Source organism: Drosophila sechellia, chromosome 3R, assembly GCF_004382195.2.
Source record: "Drosophila sechellia strain sech25 chromosome 3R, ASM438219v1, whole genome shotgun sequence".
Lineage (NCBI taxonomy): Eukaryota > Metazoa > Arthropoda > Insecta > Diptera > Drosophilidae > Drosophila > Drosophila sechellia.
In genome coordinates this window covers 8,255,388-8,271,638 of record NC_045952.1, presented here as the reverse complement: position 1 = coordinate 8,271,638, position 16,251 = coordinate 8,255,388, and the positions used below count along the sequence as shown (strand labels likewise).

The 16,251-nt window shown below is 40.7% G+C and overlaps 1 protein-coding gene across 1 annotated transcript; it reads left to right on the top strand.

The window, feature by feature from the left end:
• Window positions 1-12,745: 12,745 nt before the first annotated feature.
• Window positions 12,746-14,213, top strand: LOC6619276 (metallothionein-3). The gene is made up of 2 exons (XM_002043457.2): window positions 12,746-12,850; window positions 14,006-14,213. The coding sequence occupies exons 1-2, from the start codon at window positions 12,826-12,828 to the stop codon at window positions 14,110-14,112; spliced, it is 132 nt and encodes a 43-aa protein (XP_002043493.1). The 5' UTR covers window positions 12,746-12,825; the 3' UTR covers window positions 14,113-14,213.
• The last annotated feature ends 2,038 nt before the right edge of the window (window positions 14,214-16,251 follow it).

The following is a 16,251-nucleotide window of genomic DNA, read 5'->3' as shown; positions in this document are numbered from 1 at the left end:
GGCCACAAGCCCAATAAAGAAATATGAGAGCTTGCATAATGCCAGTTGATTGCTACATTGCTGGTGCATTCTGTGCACTCCCCTGTCCTCAATTACAGGGTATTATATGCAAAAAACCAGATACCGCAGGAGTGCAGAGCTGCTTTGGAAGGCTTTTCGAGCGGTGCAACAACAACAACAACAGCAACAACAACAACTAGCTCACAACCAAAAACAGTAAGGGTAACAAAAACAACAAAGGCGCCGGGGGAGCAATTAAGCAAACATGTGTGTATTTGTGTGGCTTTAGTGCGTAAGTGTATGTGTTTGTACATGTGTGTGGGTGCGTTTGTGTGTGCTGTGGGAATTTAGGTAAATTGTTTTGCACTTAGCTAAAAAGTTGGCGTGCCAAATAAATACAGGGCTCGAAATCGGCTTAAGCTGTTATCTCCCGTGCTGTTTCACTTAGCTGCATTTTCCGCTCGGATCGGGATCGGGGGCCATAAATCACCAATGGAGGCTTTGAACAGGATGGTATAGAGAAATAGCGGCTACGCAAAGTAACAACCTAAACTATGGTAATAAAAAATTCAAAATGATAATTAATCATTTAACTTTTGAAAAAGCACTATTTGAACAGTTTTTATCTACTGTAAACATGGCGAGGTTTCTTTTGGTTTGAAATGATGGAAATTATTGTTGCATTGTTTTTGACATCTCTGTGATTTGTGAGGAATCTAACAATTAAAATTAGTTAATGGCGAAAAATACCCCTAAGATATTCCTTGGCAGCCGCCGTCACTGTCCAAGTCTAATTGAGGAGTTACCGTTTGACTGGCAGGTTCTTTCACTCTCTCTCTCTCTCTGGGCTTATAACGGTAATCTGCTCGCTCCTCAGTTTTGTGCCCCCTTCCAATTGGAATGTCGAGTGACAACAGCAAAGTCAAAGCCGTCAGAGCAACAACAACCACACCAACATGAACGCCGTTGGAATAACAGAAATGTAAGTGGGCTCAATCCATTGACTATCCTATCGGAATCTGCCTGAAACAAGACAAATTGCACTCCGGCCAGGATCTATGGCTACCAAATGAAACAGAGCCGCCGCTCAAAGCCGGCCCGTTTTTTATTCTCGTTTTCGCAAAGAGTTGGAGCTAGGAATAAGGACAAAGGATAAGAAGGACGGCAGTCGGAGTCCTGGCGAAGAGTGAGTCAAAGAGAGTTGCCAGTTACCAATTTCCAGGTCTGGGCCATAAAGGCAAGCCGTGTCGAAATGCTGCTGACGTTTCACATTCAAATACTCGAGAAATAAAAAAATACCTGCAATTGCTTTACAACGAGGATTGATTACCCTGAAAATTGAGTTTGTGGAGAATGGAGAATTATGGTTATCGGACCTTATTATTGTTAGAATAGTACGTTTTTAGGTTTTTATTATTTTTTATTAATTAGAAAAAAATTCGAAACTAATTTCTTATATATGTAATCAAACGTTTTTTTGTATATTCCAGTAAAATCAGATTGAAGGGCTTTATTATTCATCTCCCTTAAATCGGAAATAATATGCTTAATTACTCGCGGATTTTGTGGTTAAATGAACCAAAGCTAATTGTTAAAAATGACAACTAAGCGAAAGCTAAGCACTTAAAGTGTTAATAAGCCCTTTAAGAAATTATCCTCGCTGGTGTCATTATTCTCCTTGGTGGTTCGGTGTCTGTAGTTTGTAATTTTCTTGAGTTAACCAATAAATGTACCCTTGGGAAGGGGCTACAACCGAATATGGATTGTGAGGACAAACAGGCGGCTGGAATTGTGCAAAAGCTACTCACACTGGATGGCATATAAATTCTGCGGTCGGCGGCCATAAATCAGCGTTTGGCTGTCACCCATTTTGCCATTTTGCCAGTGTAAATCGCAGGACTCGCTCCTCGCTGCTCCTTTGCCGCTTCCCCCCTTCCCGCTGCCTAAAGACTTGGGCTCCGAAGGCTGGGCTCTTTAACTGGTCATTAATTACAAATTATATGCCACTCCTGGCGGCAGGAACAAAATCCTTCTGGGCTGTCAGCTGTCTTGCGAGTGTCGCCCGACACACAAATTAATGTTGACACCGTCACCAGGTCCTTCACACTGCTCGAAAATGCCAGCTAAATAAGTCAGCAATGAGTAATTTCAGCTAGGATTATTAAATTTAAAAATTTAGTATTCAAATTTTAATAAAAGTATGCCTAAGGGTATTGTAACGAAGCTTTTAATTGAAATAAAAATATTGTAATACATTGTAATAAATATAAATATTTTCGTGTGGTTAGCTTACCAAATAGTTTGCTTGATGGCTTTTAACAAGTTACCAAGTTGTTCTTACATTTTCTTGGTTTAGTATTGTTGTAAATTGTGATTATAAGAGATTATTAAGATTCTGATAAGAGATTAGTCCTTGAAATATTATAAACATTTTATGAGTATGAATAGTAAATGCTTGGAAATGTTAGTGTATGACACTCAATCACGTTTTTCATCCGCTTAGATTATTGATTAGTTTGACTATACTATATTCTCTGTGTAGTTCTTCAGATTCCGGAGTTGAGTGGCGGCTTCGTTAGCGATGATGAAGCTGCCGCTGCACTTCAAAGACGCATTAATAATTAATAAGATTGTAGCCGGGGCAAAAAACTGCCGACCACGGCGAATTACTTGGCTCAGGTTGCTACTTGGCCACTTGGCAGCTGCCAAAGGATCTACTTCCGCTCCGGCGTTCCTCCAGTCCGGCAGGACCTCCATTCCATCATTCCATCGCTCGCTCCGAGTGTTTGCGTATGCAAATATTTCCTTTCCACCGACTCGCCGCCGCAACGCACTTACAAATTCCGTTTCAAATTCAGAAAAGTCATTAAATAATTTTCCACACTTGCACTTAACGCCTGCCTAGGCGGGTGGAAAAGGGGGCGTGGCGGGAGGAAGATACTTGTCCTGCTCTCATGCATGTGGATAATGACTGCAGAGGAAATTTGACGTATAAACAAAATACTGCCGAGCCGTTCCTGCATTTCCGCAAAAGGCAACTACTAAAAGATGATATGTGTTTGTCTGAATGCCAGAATTTATGTGCTGCACTGCACCCAATCGGATAAGTGGGCCAAAAAGGCGTTCCTGACATCTTCTGGTATTTACACGGAGAAAACCAAATTGATGAGACTACTTGGGTGCAATTTGTAGCATTAGAGGTGTCATTGGAATCTCAAGGCAAATAACTGCCTTTTAAGTGGCTCAAGGGTGTGAAATATCTTGAAATGTTTACATTTAATTGGTGTGTACTTAAAAAATAGTCAATTCAAAATGAGATATATAAATTTTGTATCCATTTGATTGCCTATCTAACTATGTCCCTTATTAATTTATATCCTATCCAGGTGCTTGCTATCAGATGGAAAACAGGTGATTCTAGAAAATAAATTGTGTTCAACTAAATACACACATGTTACCAATGTAGCTTTTTACTAAAAAATGAGTTTACAACCACAGAATAGCAAAAGTAAGCTTTTTGTAGGGTCAAACGTTGATTGACATACAAAATGGCATAAAAAATGTTACTTTTTGTAGCATTTTTGATTTTTTAAGCATTTACAGAGGGCTTACAATTGAAAAACTGTTCAACATGACAATGTTTTTTATGGCTGCTCTTAATTCAATAATTTCTTATTTATGAATATTTGTTTTCCAGTGCACGGTATTGTTGGAGTGCAATATGTTATTTAATCATTATGTGCTTTTCAAGTTGCTTTAATTGAATCGCAATTGCTAGCCATTTAGTAATTTGCTTGCCAATGAAACCATAGCTATTCAGATGCCACAGCCACTTGAACAAAAGGCCGAGAATGTCATGATGTCCTGAATGGGCTAATATAATGTCGAAAAGCAGCCAAACGAGAAGTGGCAGGCTCAATTCGAAGGGTGAGGGAAAACCGAAAGCGAAGGCAAGTACACGTCCAGCCGAGAAGAACTCAACCAACATTTCCGGCTCGATTGCGGCTTATTTGATTTTCATTAGGCATAACTCAATTTGAAGCAAATAAAATACGCTCAGCCGCAGATGAGCTGCTTATACAATAACAGCAGACGGATCCGGAGATGTTGAGATGGATCCGGAGATGGGAGGATGCAGGCGGAGACGGAGCCGGAAAAACCAAGAGCATAAAGCCAACGGAAACGAAGATGAGGGATGCCAGGCCAGACAAGTGGACCCAGAGGGAGGAACCGGGCCAAGTCCCAGTCATGGTCGAAATCGGAGGCCGGTTAAGGAACTTTCCGACCGCCAAGTGAGGATGATAAAGTTAAACTACAAGCCACACGAACAATGGGGTTTCTTTCTGAATCGGGAAAATCAAGTAAGAGCCAGCCTTTTAATTTCACTTCCTGTTAATATTGCCCGTAAAGAAGTGGCAGTCGGGGATGAAGTAGTGATGAGAAGGATGTAGATAAGTGTACCTGGATAATCAGTTGGTAACAGAAATCGATGAAGGGATTTTATAGAGATATTTAAATGACAAGTGGGGAAAAATCGCAACTTATAGTTGTATGAGGTAAAACATGCACATTTGCATGATAAAAATCAATTAATTGAAAGAGGTTTAAAACCAATACATTTGATTTAAGTTTAAACTATTGTGCGTAATATATTATTTATTTATAAGCATGCTTGACAAGGGTTTAACTTAGAAGGTTAGATGGTTTCAATACCTTTGCATCTTACTCTGGCTTATGAAGTAACATCACTGTGATGGTTTGCCATCTGGGATTTAGGTGCGGGAAATTCTGGAGCACAATTCGCACACATAAGTAACTTTGGCAGCCGATTAAGGTGAGATGCCGAGCAATGCAAGCTGAATCTCAATCCAGGGCCTAATCAGCTCTGTCTGCCAGAATGGGGGAGCTCTCCAGCCAGTGATTGCGATGTGGCTTCCCGTGTCCTGTCCGACACCCTGGGGAGATCATTATATCGTCGGCCCGGTCCCAGTGCAAAGTTTTCTTACCTTTCGACTTCTTAGTCCTGGACAGCTGATAAAGTATTTATAGGACGCGCACATGTAGGCATTTTAGCTACTTGAATGTTCGGATGGCAAAAGGCAAACGATTCGCTTTTACAAATAATTTCGAAGAAGCCAAGCTAAGGAAATAAATAGTTCCAAATAATCGAAATATGTATAATATTTTTATATTCCCTCTATATACTTCTGTTATCTATGATATTGTTATTACAAATGTGCCATACATAAAGAAAGGACTATTTTAAACATATTTGGTCTAGGATTGATTAGATTTATTGGATTAGTAAGTAAATAAGCAATTTTAATATGTGTATTCCCTTATTTCTGTAACCAATGATCAGGTAATTCGGAATACGCATGTATGGGCATTCCTTTTAGTTATAAACTTTGCACTCATTGTTCTAGTCAGCTTAAGACCTCTGGGTTTCAGCCGCACATTTTCCCCACGCAGTTTTCCCACTGGCCCCGCCCCTTTCGAGGGCAATCCCAGGAGCAGACATCTTCTGGCCGACTTTTATTTAAGTTTCCTTCACCTTTCCAGAACTCAGGACTCGGGACTTAGGACCCACTATCCACGTTCGGCGTAAGCTTGGTTTTCAATTTCATTACTTTTGCCCATGCTGGTTCCGATTGTTTTCGTTGTTGTTGTTGTTGCTGGCAGTGCTTCCTTTGTTTGCGGTAAACATTTATGTATTATTTTGTGATATCATCAGTAAATATTTTCCCATTTTATTAAACTTGCACGCACGGGAGGGGAGCGGAAGTCAGATGTCGAAAGTGGTTGGCAAAGTTTTGGCCGACTTTTGTGTGGATGAAAGTAATGGGGTTTTGCGTAAGCTTAAACTTGTTTTGTTCTAAGTGTTGTGTGTGTGTGTGCACTAATTAAATATTGAAAAGAGCAGGAGCAAAGGCATCTGGAAGATAAAACTGTTAAGTGGAGGCAATTAAATCAAAACTAAATGCCGCCTTTCAACGAGCCAAAGCCATTTATAACAACGGGCAGGCAAAGAGGGTCTTCTTGGTCTCCCTAAAAAGAGAAGAGAACCACTGAAGCGCCCAGTTTGCAAACCACGAAACCGCCATGGAACCCACTGCTGATGCCACTGCCACTCCCCCACAGGCACTTGCACCCTCAAAACCATAAAACAAAAGCCCGAACAAAAGCTAATTAAGTTTATGTCACCGGAAATTTGTTTCACCTCAAAAACCTCGAATTGTGCGGAGCAGGAGCAGCCGGAGGAGCAGCAGATAAAATGTACGTGGCCCCGATTTAGGTTGTCACACGGAGCGCAACGGCAACGCAATGGAGCACGGCCAAAAGGGGAGCTGGCTCACTTTTGGGGCTCGCTCTGAAAAACTTTCATCTCGAACTTGTACACACTCATTGGCAATTAATCTGCTCGCCAGCTAAGACAAATGTAATGTGGAGTGAACATTTGTTCCTCCAGCGGCTGCCAATGCAATTTCACTTGTGCACCCCGCTTAGGAATTTAGTTGGTCCTGGCAACTCGGTAAATCGGTGGTTCCCTCCCAGCTTTTACACTACAAAATATTTTGAGGTGCAGAGCGATTTTAGGATATATTTAAAACTATCCCAAGAAAATCATAAACAGCTCAATAACCGTGTATAAATATTTACAAATTTTAAAATTGACATTTATTTGATTTATGAGCTATTAATTTCCATATTATACATTAATTGCTTGGTCTTTGGTTAACAGAACCAAACTCTTTTCTTTCCGTTTTTTCTCAGTGCAGCTGGCTGCAGGACTGGTCGCGCTAATGAATTGATTATCTTAATCCAAGTAGAGACGGGGCAGCAGTCCATTGTGCATAACTCGGAGACGTTGGGTGTCAACAAGAATTATTAGCTTGTCTGGACTGTCGGCCTGCGGCACGTTAAGTTGATTTACGAGCCGTTTGTGGTAGTGGAGCTTGTAGACCCGAACTCAAACTAAAGGCTTGAAGCTTGGAGCCTGACTCTTTATGGCCGATTTTTATGGGCTTTGCAACTTTGCAAGTGCAGCGCCTGAAACTTATGCGCCATATAACCGAAAAACGAACGATTGCACTTTGAACTTTGCTCTGTTCTGGCTTCCATCTCAGTAGTTTCTGCATTTTTTCTAGTCTTTCGGTGGCAACTTCTTGCACCTTGTGCACATTGTCATTTGGCCAATTACATGCTGGCTTCTCGCCGCTGCACAGGGAGAAATATATTGAGGAAATAAAATATAGTGCCTCTCACAGAGATTATGTTTAGAAAGATATTACATTTAGAGCTATGTAGATGGGTTAAACCATATGAGAGCATCGCCTTGTTCTAATGATATATAAAGTCTTTTTTGATTTATATACGTTAGCCGTTCTGATCATTCTTTCTTCTACCAATTACATATTTTTCATGGAGACTAATATACCCTTTTACTCTAAGAGTTACTGCTGTAAATAGCTTTTTGAACTTAAAAACTTTAGTAAACGTACATAAAAATGGTATTGGCTTATTCCATTAAGATTCTTAAGAAATGAAAATTTGTTTTAATTTTTGTATGACTCACTTGATATTTTTTCGAGTGACCTTTGCCACCGTTGGCTTCCCTTTGGTGGCTGAGCTTTAAATGGGCGTGGACAAGCGCACACTTGACGCTCTATTGACGACGTAGCCGAGCTCCCCCTCAAGTGTGTACTTATGATTCCTCCAAACGCCCCAATTCCCGCCTCCGATTCTTGGCGCTTGCTTTTTTTTTTAGGAATTTTTAGTTTGCGTTACTTTGGCAAGTTTTCCGGTGTCGCTTTTTGCACCTCGATGACTGTTGGCGGCTGTCGAAGTCGTTGTCGTCGTTGTTGGCTCGGTTGTTTGTAGTTGTTGGCGGTGTTCGCCGCCCGCTGTCAACAACTCAAAATGCTTCCGTGCAATCGCTTTTTACAGCTTCCGAACAATTTGATTTGATTCCATTAAAAAAGTTCCTCTAGTGATTTCCGTCGAGTTCTCACCTCTCATCGCGCCGCATGTGAAGTTTGCAGCCGTTGCAACGGATACGACATCACTTCAACAAAAAAAGTTACTTCCGCCAACGATATGATGCCGCAAAATCGTTGAACCAAAAATAATTTCGGGCAAACCGTTTGGAAACTATTTTCCTGTACAATTTCTAATATTTTCGATTCTGAATTTCTGAATGACTAAATCCTGTTTATTATATATTGATGTTTAAGTGTCTCTTATTTCTGAAAGGGGTTTTTCCTTTTCGATTTCCTATTATACTTTCAAAGGTTTTTTTATCAAATAATATTATAATGTATAAATATGCACTTTATTTGCATTGAAAAATCTCAAAAATTAATAAGTATTAGAATATTATAAACAAAAAAACAATTGATAGTGTACTCGTAATTAGGAATGGAATAGGAATTGAACTTGTAAAGATACTTTTGTAAATATTTTCTATACAAATTAATTCAAATTCGCACGAGATGTTGGGATATACATTATCTTAATAATATTGTTGTTAAATTTTAATAAATTTTAAAAATTGTATTTTATTTTGAGTGCACAATTCCACCTCCTGCCCTGCCCTTCTGGACTTCCTGTTCGAAGACTGTTTCATAAGCCACGGTGTATTGTTGAGGAGTGCGAAGAGGGGGATTGCCTAAATAATTGTGACATTGGCACGTCAGCATCGTGCAACGCGCGTCGAGTGTTGCATACTTTTAAGTACTTCGCCCGCCACCCACCACCCGCTTCAAGGACTCATCGGTGGCGTCGATGCATGTCATTTGCTGGCAGATTGACAAACTTTGGTGCGTTCTTTGGGGACTGGTTGTGGGTGTGGGTGTGAGTGTGATGAATATGAGGACCGTCAGCGGGTAATGTCAGCTTGCAACGTGCAACTTGCAACTTGCACTGATGCCGAGCAATTTCAATTGACGACACGAACGACGGCAATTGCCGGCTTTAAAGGGATAAGACGACATAATGATGGAGCATAAGGGTCCCAGGAATTGCCATAAAAACGGTTTGGCATCGCGGCAGTCGTAAAACCTAAACCCCTAGCGAAGATAGTAGTTATAATTGCAGAGTTGGAGATTTTTACTCGAAGCTCATAAAAAATGTTAGACCACAAAGTGGGAAAGAAAAGGTTCTAAAAACGGTAAAGGACACCAACTTTTTACTTGTTTGGTATTGCCCTCTTGCCTATAATAATGATTCAGTTATAACTATGGAATATAGTAAATATTTTATTTGTTAGGCTATTATGTAAAGGGTTATGCGTACATTATTTGAAGCAGTGGATAGAGGACATTTGAAAACTTTTCTTGCCAAGTCCTTTTCAAAAAAAAAAAGGGACAGATCTGTCCCCCGAAGAGACAAACATTGGCAGCTCTGTTTTAGAGGGTTATCCATTTCCAACTGGCATTTATGCAAATCGAAGTTCGGGTTAACAACGTCAGCAGTCAAGGGGTGTAATGTTAAATATAAAATTTACTATCCCAGCTGTTGCCGATTGTCGTCATTTGGTCGGTTATGGAATTTAAGCTCTGCAAATATGCATTTAACACACTTTGGCGTGTCGAGATGCGGCAACATGCTGCACTACGTACGTATATCTAGGGCTACGTATGTATAAATAAATATCGCCAGCAGCTGTTGGAAGGACGGATTGGGTTTGGATGGGCTGCATGGGATGGATGCTATGTGATGGTATGTGATGGGATGGATGGGTACTGGGAACTGGGGACATGGGACGTGGGCAGTGCAGTGCGGCATTTTGAGGAGCATATGAAAAGTTTGGCTCCCATGTTGTCGCATGGAATTTATGATGAATTTTCCAACTCGACGCATATTGCAGAACATTTTTGGGTCTGTTCGGCCTAGCCCTGATCCATCCTCCGCATCCGCTTCTCCATGAACTGCAACCACAGCAGCCGCAACGCAGGCAGTTCCAGAACCAGAACCAGGCCAGCATTTGTTCCATGGCTTGTTCCTGGCCCACTCTTTCTGCCCTTGCATTTTTTTTTTTGCTGTTGCTTTTAACTGAATCCAAACCAATTCCCAGCCTCCGCCAGCTTTTGATGTTCCCAGTTTGGCCCGTTGCTCGGTTGTTCGGCCACATGACGTAGTCGTCCTCGTCATGCATCCAGGACACAGAGTTCCGAATCCAGGAGCTGCCCAAGGGTCCGCTCTCTGAAATTGTTTTAGAGCTGTTGAAAAATTTCGAATGCGATTTGACATATATATATAAAGCAGTGAGTGCGGAAAGGCCAACGGCGTGACTGCCGCTAACAAATTCTGTTAGAACGAAACGGATAAACGACTTCGCACCACAATTATGCACTTGCTTAACTCTGTTTTGTAAATCTCTCGGCTTGCTAAATAATAAATTGGGCTAAGTAGCAACACATAATCAATTTTACGTTTATATGCATTTATTTGCTAAATTATAGTGCTTTGCATCAATATTTCTTAAACTGCGCACTATAAGTTTGTTGCTTCTCTGTGCATCTTTTCCAAATGTAACTAATTAGTACTATGCTGCATTAAGGTTTCTACCTTCCATTTTTTATATGCTGATACTCTATTTTTATGGATTATGCTAATTGTTTTCCCTTGAAATCCTGAACATCATAGAGAATGAGAAACATGGAAGAACATTGACTGCATCTTGTTACAAAAATAAAGTTGTGAAATGCAAAGGCAGATATCTGGACAAATGAAAAAAATGAGAGGTAAGAAAAACGATAATAAAGTAAAAATGAAATAATAAAATATTATATTGATATGGGAGAGGGTACCACCATTTTTTGGTCAATATAAGCAATTAGTTTGCACATAATATATAAACTGATAATAATGGTATATATTTCCTGTTTGCAAGCCTTATCCGCTTGATTATTCCGCTCGTTTTCGAGACTCCGAATCTGCCACATTATTATGCCATCGAACAGGCCATAATCATAATCATAGCATTTATCTAATATGCCAGCGAAAATATTTGCTCATTTAATAAGGGAGCGCCATGCCTGGGGCAGCCATTGCCCCGAGTCGATTCCAACTGACTCCCAACCCAAGCCCAAACCCATAAACTCAACCCCGCATCCAATTCCAGACCCCAGCCAAAAATGAAGCTGAAATGCGAACGATGCCGGGCGCAAACAAGTCGCAAATTGAATTGATTGGCGGGTAAACAAGCGCCGACCCGAATGGCATGCTTTCTCAAAAAAAAAAAAAAAGAGGCGAGTAAACAGATCCTGGAGCAGAACATAACCAGAATCACAACCAAAATCGGGAGGCCGTGGCCTAAACCGCTGGCCCTAATTGAGCGTGAACATAGAGGGCATAATACGCGGCCGAAATGCGGACTTCAATTTTGATAAGAAGCTCCAAGCTGGAACTGCGAAATTTGCAATTAGCCCCCGTCGAAAATGAAATGGCCAAGCAAATTGTCAAAGATCCGGTGAAATTGTTTACAAACCAATTACAAAACTGCGAGCCGCAGACAATGGCAGCACAGATTTCCAGATAGCTGACCTTTGAACCCGGCAACGCAACTCAGCTCAACTTCTCCTTTTCGGCCAGATCCTTCAGGCACAGCTGCTTGAAAGTAAAATCCAGCGAACCGCCAAAAATTTCGTTATCTTAATGAGTCTAAACGTTAATCAGGCAAAGCAAAGGCACAGAAGAAGCGCGGCAGGATGCGGAGGAAATGGTGGCCATTTGGTGCTGGTCACCTCACTTGGCCAGTGGGCAAAACAGAAAACGAAAAACCAAAAATAAAAAATAAAAAACGACGGAAGCCAAATTTGCCGGCTGCGGCAAACGGAAGTCGAAGAGTCCAGGCTACAGTCGAAAGTCCGAGGCGGCACGGATGCATATTAAATTAATAATTTGACCCATCCTGTGACTCCGAGTGCCACAAGCTAGCAAACTCGGCCAAAAAGGGGACTGGGCTAATTTCTGCATCCGACCGACGAGATTTTTGTTTGCTGATTGCGACAAGGACAACACGGTGGCGGAGGGGGCCATGTTGCGCTAATGTTTCAACCGAGACCGGGGAGCCCGGATTCAGAACTGGGTTCCCCAGCATCCAGCAACCGAGAGATAAACAATTAAAAACTTTCGCAATTTGCGGTAATTCCACTCTTAACCCCTTTGGACGCCAAGTGCGCATAACAAGTAGTTGTAGCATGGGATGCATGGGATTGTGGTACTTTCACAGAGAGTTTACAGAGAACAAATTCGGGCCAAGACGGAAAATGTGTTCATAAACTTGTGCGACAGGTTTTAAAACGTAATTGTAAATAATGCGAATCATACAGACTTACTAAAGAAATCTTAATTTTATTTTGTAATTAGATCTAAAAATAATATTAAATAAATTAAATTAAATTCTTAAGAGCACTTGTAATACAGTAATTACTATTAGAACAATATAATAATAATGGTAATATAATGAGGTAATATTTACTATTAAATTTCTTATGTTTACATTTCAACATGTTTCAGTTATTGTTTTTGCTGCCAAGTTTTCTCTAAGTGCATCTGATAAGACGCCCCATTTGATATCTTATCTTTTGTAGCTGCTTGACTGATAATGCATGGGATCTTAACCCGTTTTGAGTTGGGTGCAACATGTAATTTTGTTGGTTTTGCGCACGTTTTAACTTATCAATCAGAACGGTGTGCAATAATATTCACACGGCACTTCGTTGCTGGTGGGAACTATATATGCAAAAGTCACAATCAAACTGGCAAACAGAGTATTCAGATACTTTTTTGAAACCAATCAAAACACAATAAACAATCAAAATGGTTTGCAAAGGCTGTGGAACTAGTAAGTGACAGAGTGTGGCTCGATGGACTTTTGTTTAAAATAATCAAGCTGTTGCCCCAAAACACACATAAGCTACTGAAGTCATACCTATATAACAGAGTGTTTGCAATAAGATGCGATACAAGCACTTCACGCGATTGCGCAATCGAAGCTGGAGTGCCGCAAGGCAGTGTACTGGGTCCAATCTTATACACCCTGTATACGGCGGATTTCCCCATAGACTACAATCTAACAACCTCCACGTTCGCTGATGATACCGCGATACTCAGTCGCTCGAAATGCCCAATAAAAGCCACGGCACTCCTATCCCGACACTTAACATCTGTAGAACGATGGCTTGCCGACTGGAGAATTTCAATAAATGTTCAAAAATGCAAGCAGGTTACCTTTACCTTAAACAAACAAACATGCCCACCACTGGTCTTGAATAACATATGCATTCCACAAGCCGACGAGGTAACATATCTGGGAGTTCATCTGGACAGGCGGCTCACTTGGCGCAAACATATAGAAGCCAAATCGAAACATCTAAAACTTAAAGCAAGGAACCTCCACTGGCTCATAAATGCTCGCTCTCCACTTAGTCTGGAGTTCAAAGCTCTTCTATACAACTCCGTCTTAAAACCTATCTGGACTTATGGCTCCGAGCTGTGGGGCAACGCATCCAGAAGTAACATAGACATTATTCAGCGAGCACAGACAAGAATTCTGAGAATTATCACTGGAGCGCCGTGGTACCTTCGAAACGAAAACATACACAGAGACCTAAAAATCAAATTAGTAATCGAAGTAATAGCTGAGAAAAAAACGAAGTATAACGAAAAGCTGACCACCCATACAAATCCCCTCGCAAGAAAACTAATCCGAGTATGCAGTCAAAGCCGGCTGCACCGCAACGACCTCCCAGCCCAGCAATAAACTTATTAGGGCATTAATGAAAAAAAAAAAAAAAAAAAAAAAAAAAAAAAAAAACTATCACTAAGTGAAAGTTAATTAAGTTAGATTAAGATTTGAACACTTATTGTTAGTCTCTTAACACAAAGGGAAGATTCAATAAATAATAAAAAAATTAAAAAAAAAAAAAAAAAAAGAACTAGTAAGTGAAATATTAGTTAAATATTAGTTGAAATTAATTAAATAAATCTCAATTTACAGACTGCAAGTGCCAGGACACCAAGTGCGGCGACAATTGTGCCTGCAACCAGGACTGCAAGTGCGTGTGCAAGAATGGGCCCAAGGATCAGTGTTGCAAGAGCAAGTAGTTTAAGCCGATCGATTGGATGAAAACCAATAAATGATAGCCCGTGTGTAAGCCTCAAAGCATACCAACATATCTGTGGGCCACCGAGTATTCTGTCAGAAATGATATTCGCTTAATTACTATTTGGTGCTCCGCATGTCGAGGACAAATATTTACCATGGCATTATGCCGTGTGTGGCCCAGAGGCTAAGTCCTCTTTTGGCCAAGTGTCACACATTTGGCCAGGGTCGCATTGCAAAATGCGCAATTATTGCACTTGTGGCGCGTGGCAGGCGGCATTGCATGGTTGCAAAATTTATGCGGTCTCATTTGCAGCGACGAGGACACAGCTCGAAATTGTGACACTTGTAAGTGAGCGTGAAATAATTTCGCGCATTAAGTATACGCAACGGGGGCCGACAATAATGCGGCTGCCATTAGGAGTGCAATTGTTTAAGCAATTAATTAGCCCTGCTCACAGCGAAAGTAACCGAAACGGGAATAGAAACAGGAACGGGAAGAATGAAAATATGAGGCGTCGGCCACTTAAGGAATTCTTTTCAGCCAGATTGCCTTCATAATAAGCGCGGTAAGTGAGTTTGGCGCCGAGGAAAACTCATGTTTCACTCCCAACACAATGAACTTCGGCGGCGGACTGGGATGGGAAAAATTCTAACCGCAAATTGCGGAAATGCCTGTCTGGGCCGTCTGCCGCTCTAATTGTCTGTACATAATTTAGGCAAACATTTTTAATTAAGTGCAATCCTCGACGCACACACAAGTACACGGCTTGGTTTTTAATTCCATCATTAATCTTGCGGGGCCATTGCGAGGTGTGCTCGAGCAATTAGGGTGAGTTTTAGACTTTCGACTTGAGCACAATAAACAGTTGCCACTTCTTGCAGCTCCTTTCACAACATTGTTTACCCCCAGTGGTTTGGTGCTTTGCGGTCCTAATGGTTTTACCCTTTTTAAATGGTTCTATCAACTGGATTGTTTCTCTTACACTGATTCAGGATGAAATACGCCTTTAGTTGGGCCGTAAACTTTAAAGTTCTGCTCCGGCCATACAAGCAGACAAAATCTTAAACAAAGTCGGTTAATTATAAAATTGGCCATATCTAAGGCATGAACTTGTTGAGTTACTTTGCCAAGAGAATGAAAACTTGCACACTTTGGAGCCATCCAGGCTTTCTTATCGCCACGTTTTTGTTTTTCTTGTCTGTGGCACTCGTAACTTTGCCGCAAAATTGCTTGTTTCCGCTTCCGGCCCCCGCAACCCTCGACGTTTCCCTGCCTCCACCAACCACTGATAGATGCCATTATGACCTACACTTGGCCATAAGTTTTCCCTCTTGGCCGACGACGTTGTCGAGGCTGAAGATGCTGGCAGCAATTAAAGCCAATTATTCTGAAATAATTGTTTTAAGCAGATTTCTCCGCCGGTCCTTTGTTGTTTTATTTTGGTTTCTTATATATTTTTTTTTGTTTTGGTAATTGTGGAATCCCTACAGCCTCTGATATTGTGTTTTTCGGCTTTTCCGCCTTTTGGGTTGACATTTGAACTACGAGGTCTTTAAAGCAATCCTCATTTTCAATTTGCAGTGCGAAAAGCTCGTTAAAATAATTTGTCACAGTATTCTGTTTAATTAAAAAGTTTCAAATGAATGTGCGATGCCATTAAATGATTCTTTCCAGCTTCTCTCTCTCTTGCGTATCTGTGTATTTCTGCATGCCTAAAAACAATTAACCCGACTGCAGTGCATTGCGTTGCATGTGTATCTGCATCTGTGTGCTGCCGAATTTGTATAGGAAACTCGAAATTTCCATAGTGGAAAATTGCTGGCGAAAAAATGACATCGGGGAAAAAACATTTTAATATTGGTTTACATTTAATATGCTGATGTTTAAGCCTATTAAGAGTGATTAAAAATGGGTTGAAGACATTATCATGCTCAATTTAGTTGCATTATTTACGTATTTAATTCATTACATACACATTAAATTGATTTGTAAATAATACACTAATTCACCCATGGTAAGTGTATTTACTGCCAATAATTTTGACGGATTAAAGGGTGCTCCTAAACTAAATAAAAATGCACGGTGAAAAAATATATATTTGAAACTTATATGGAATGTTTTACGCATAAAAACTGTG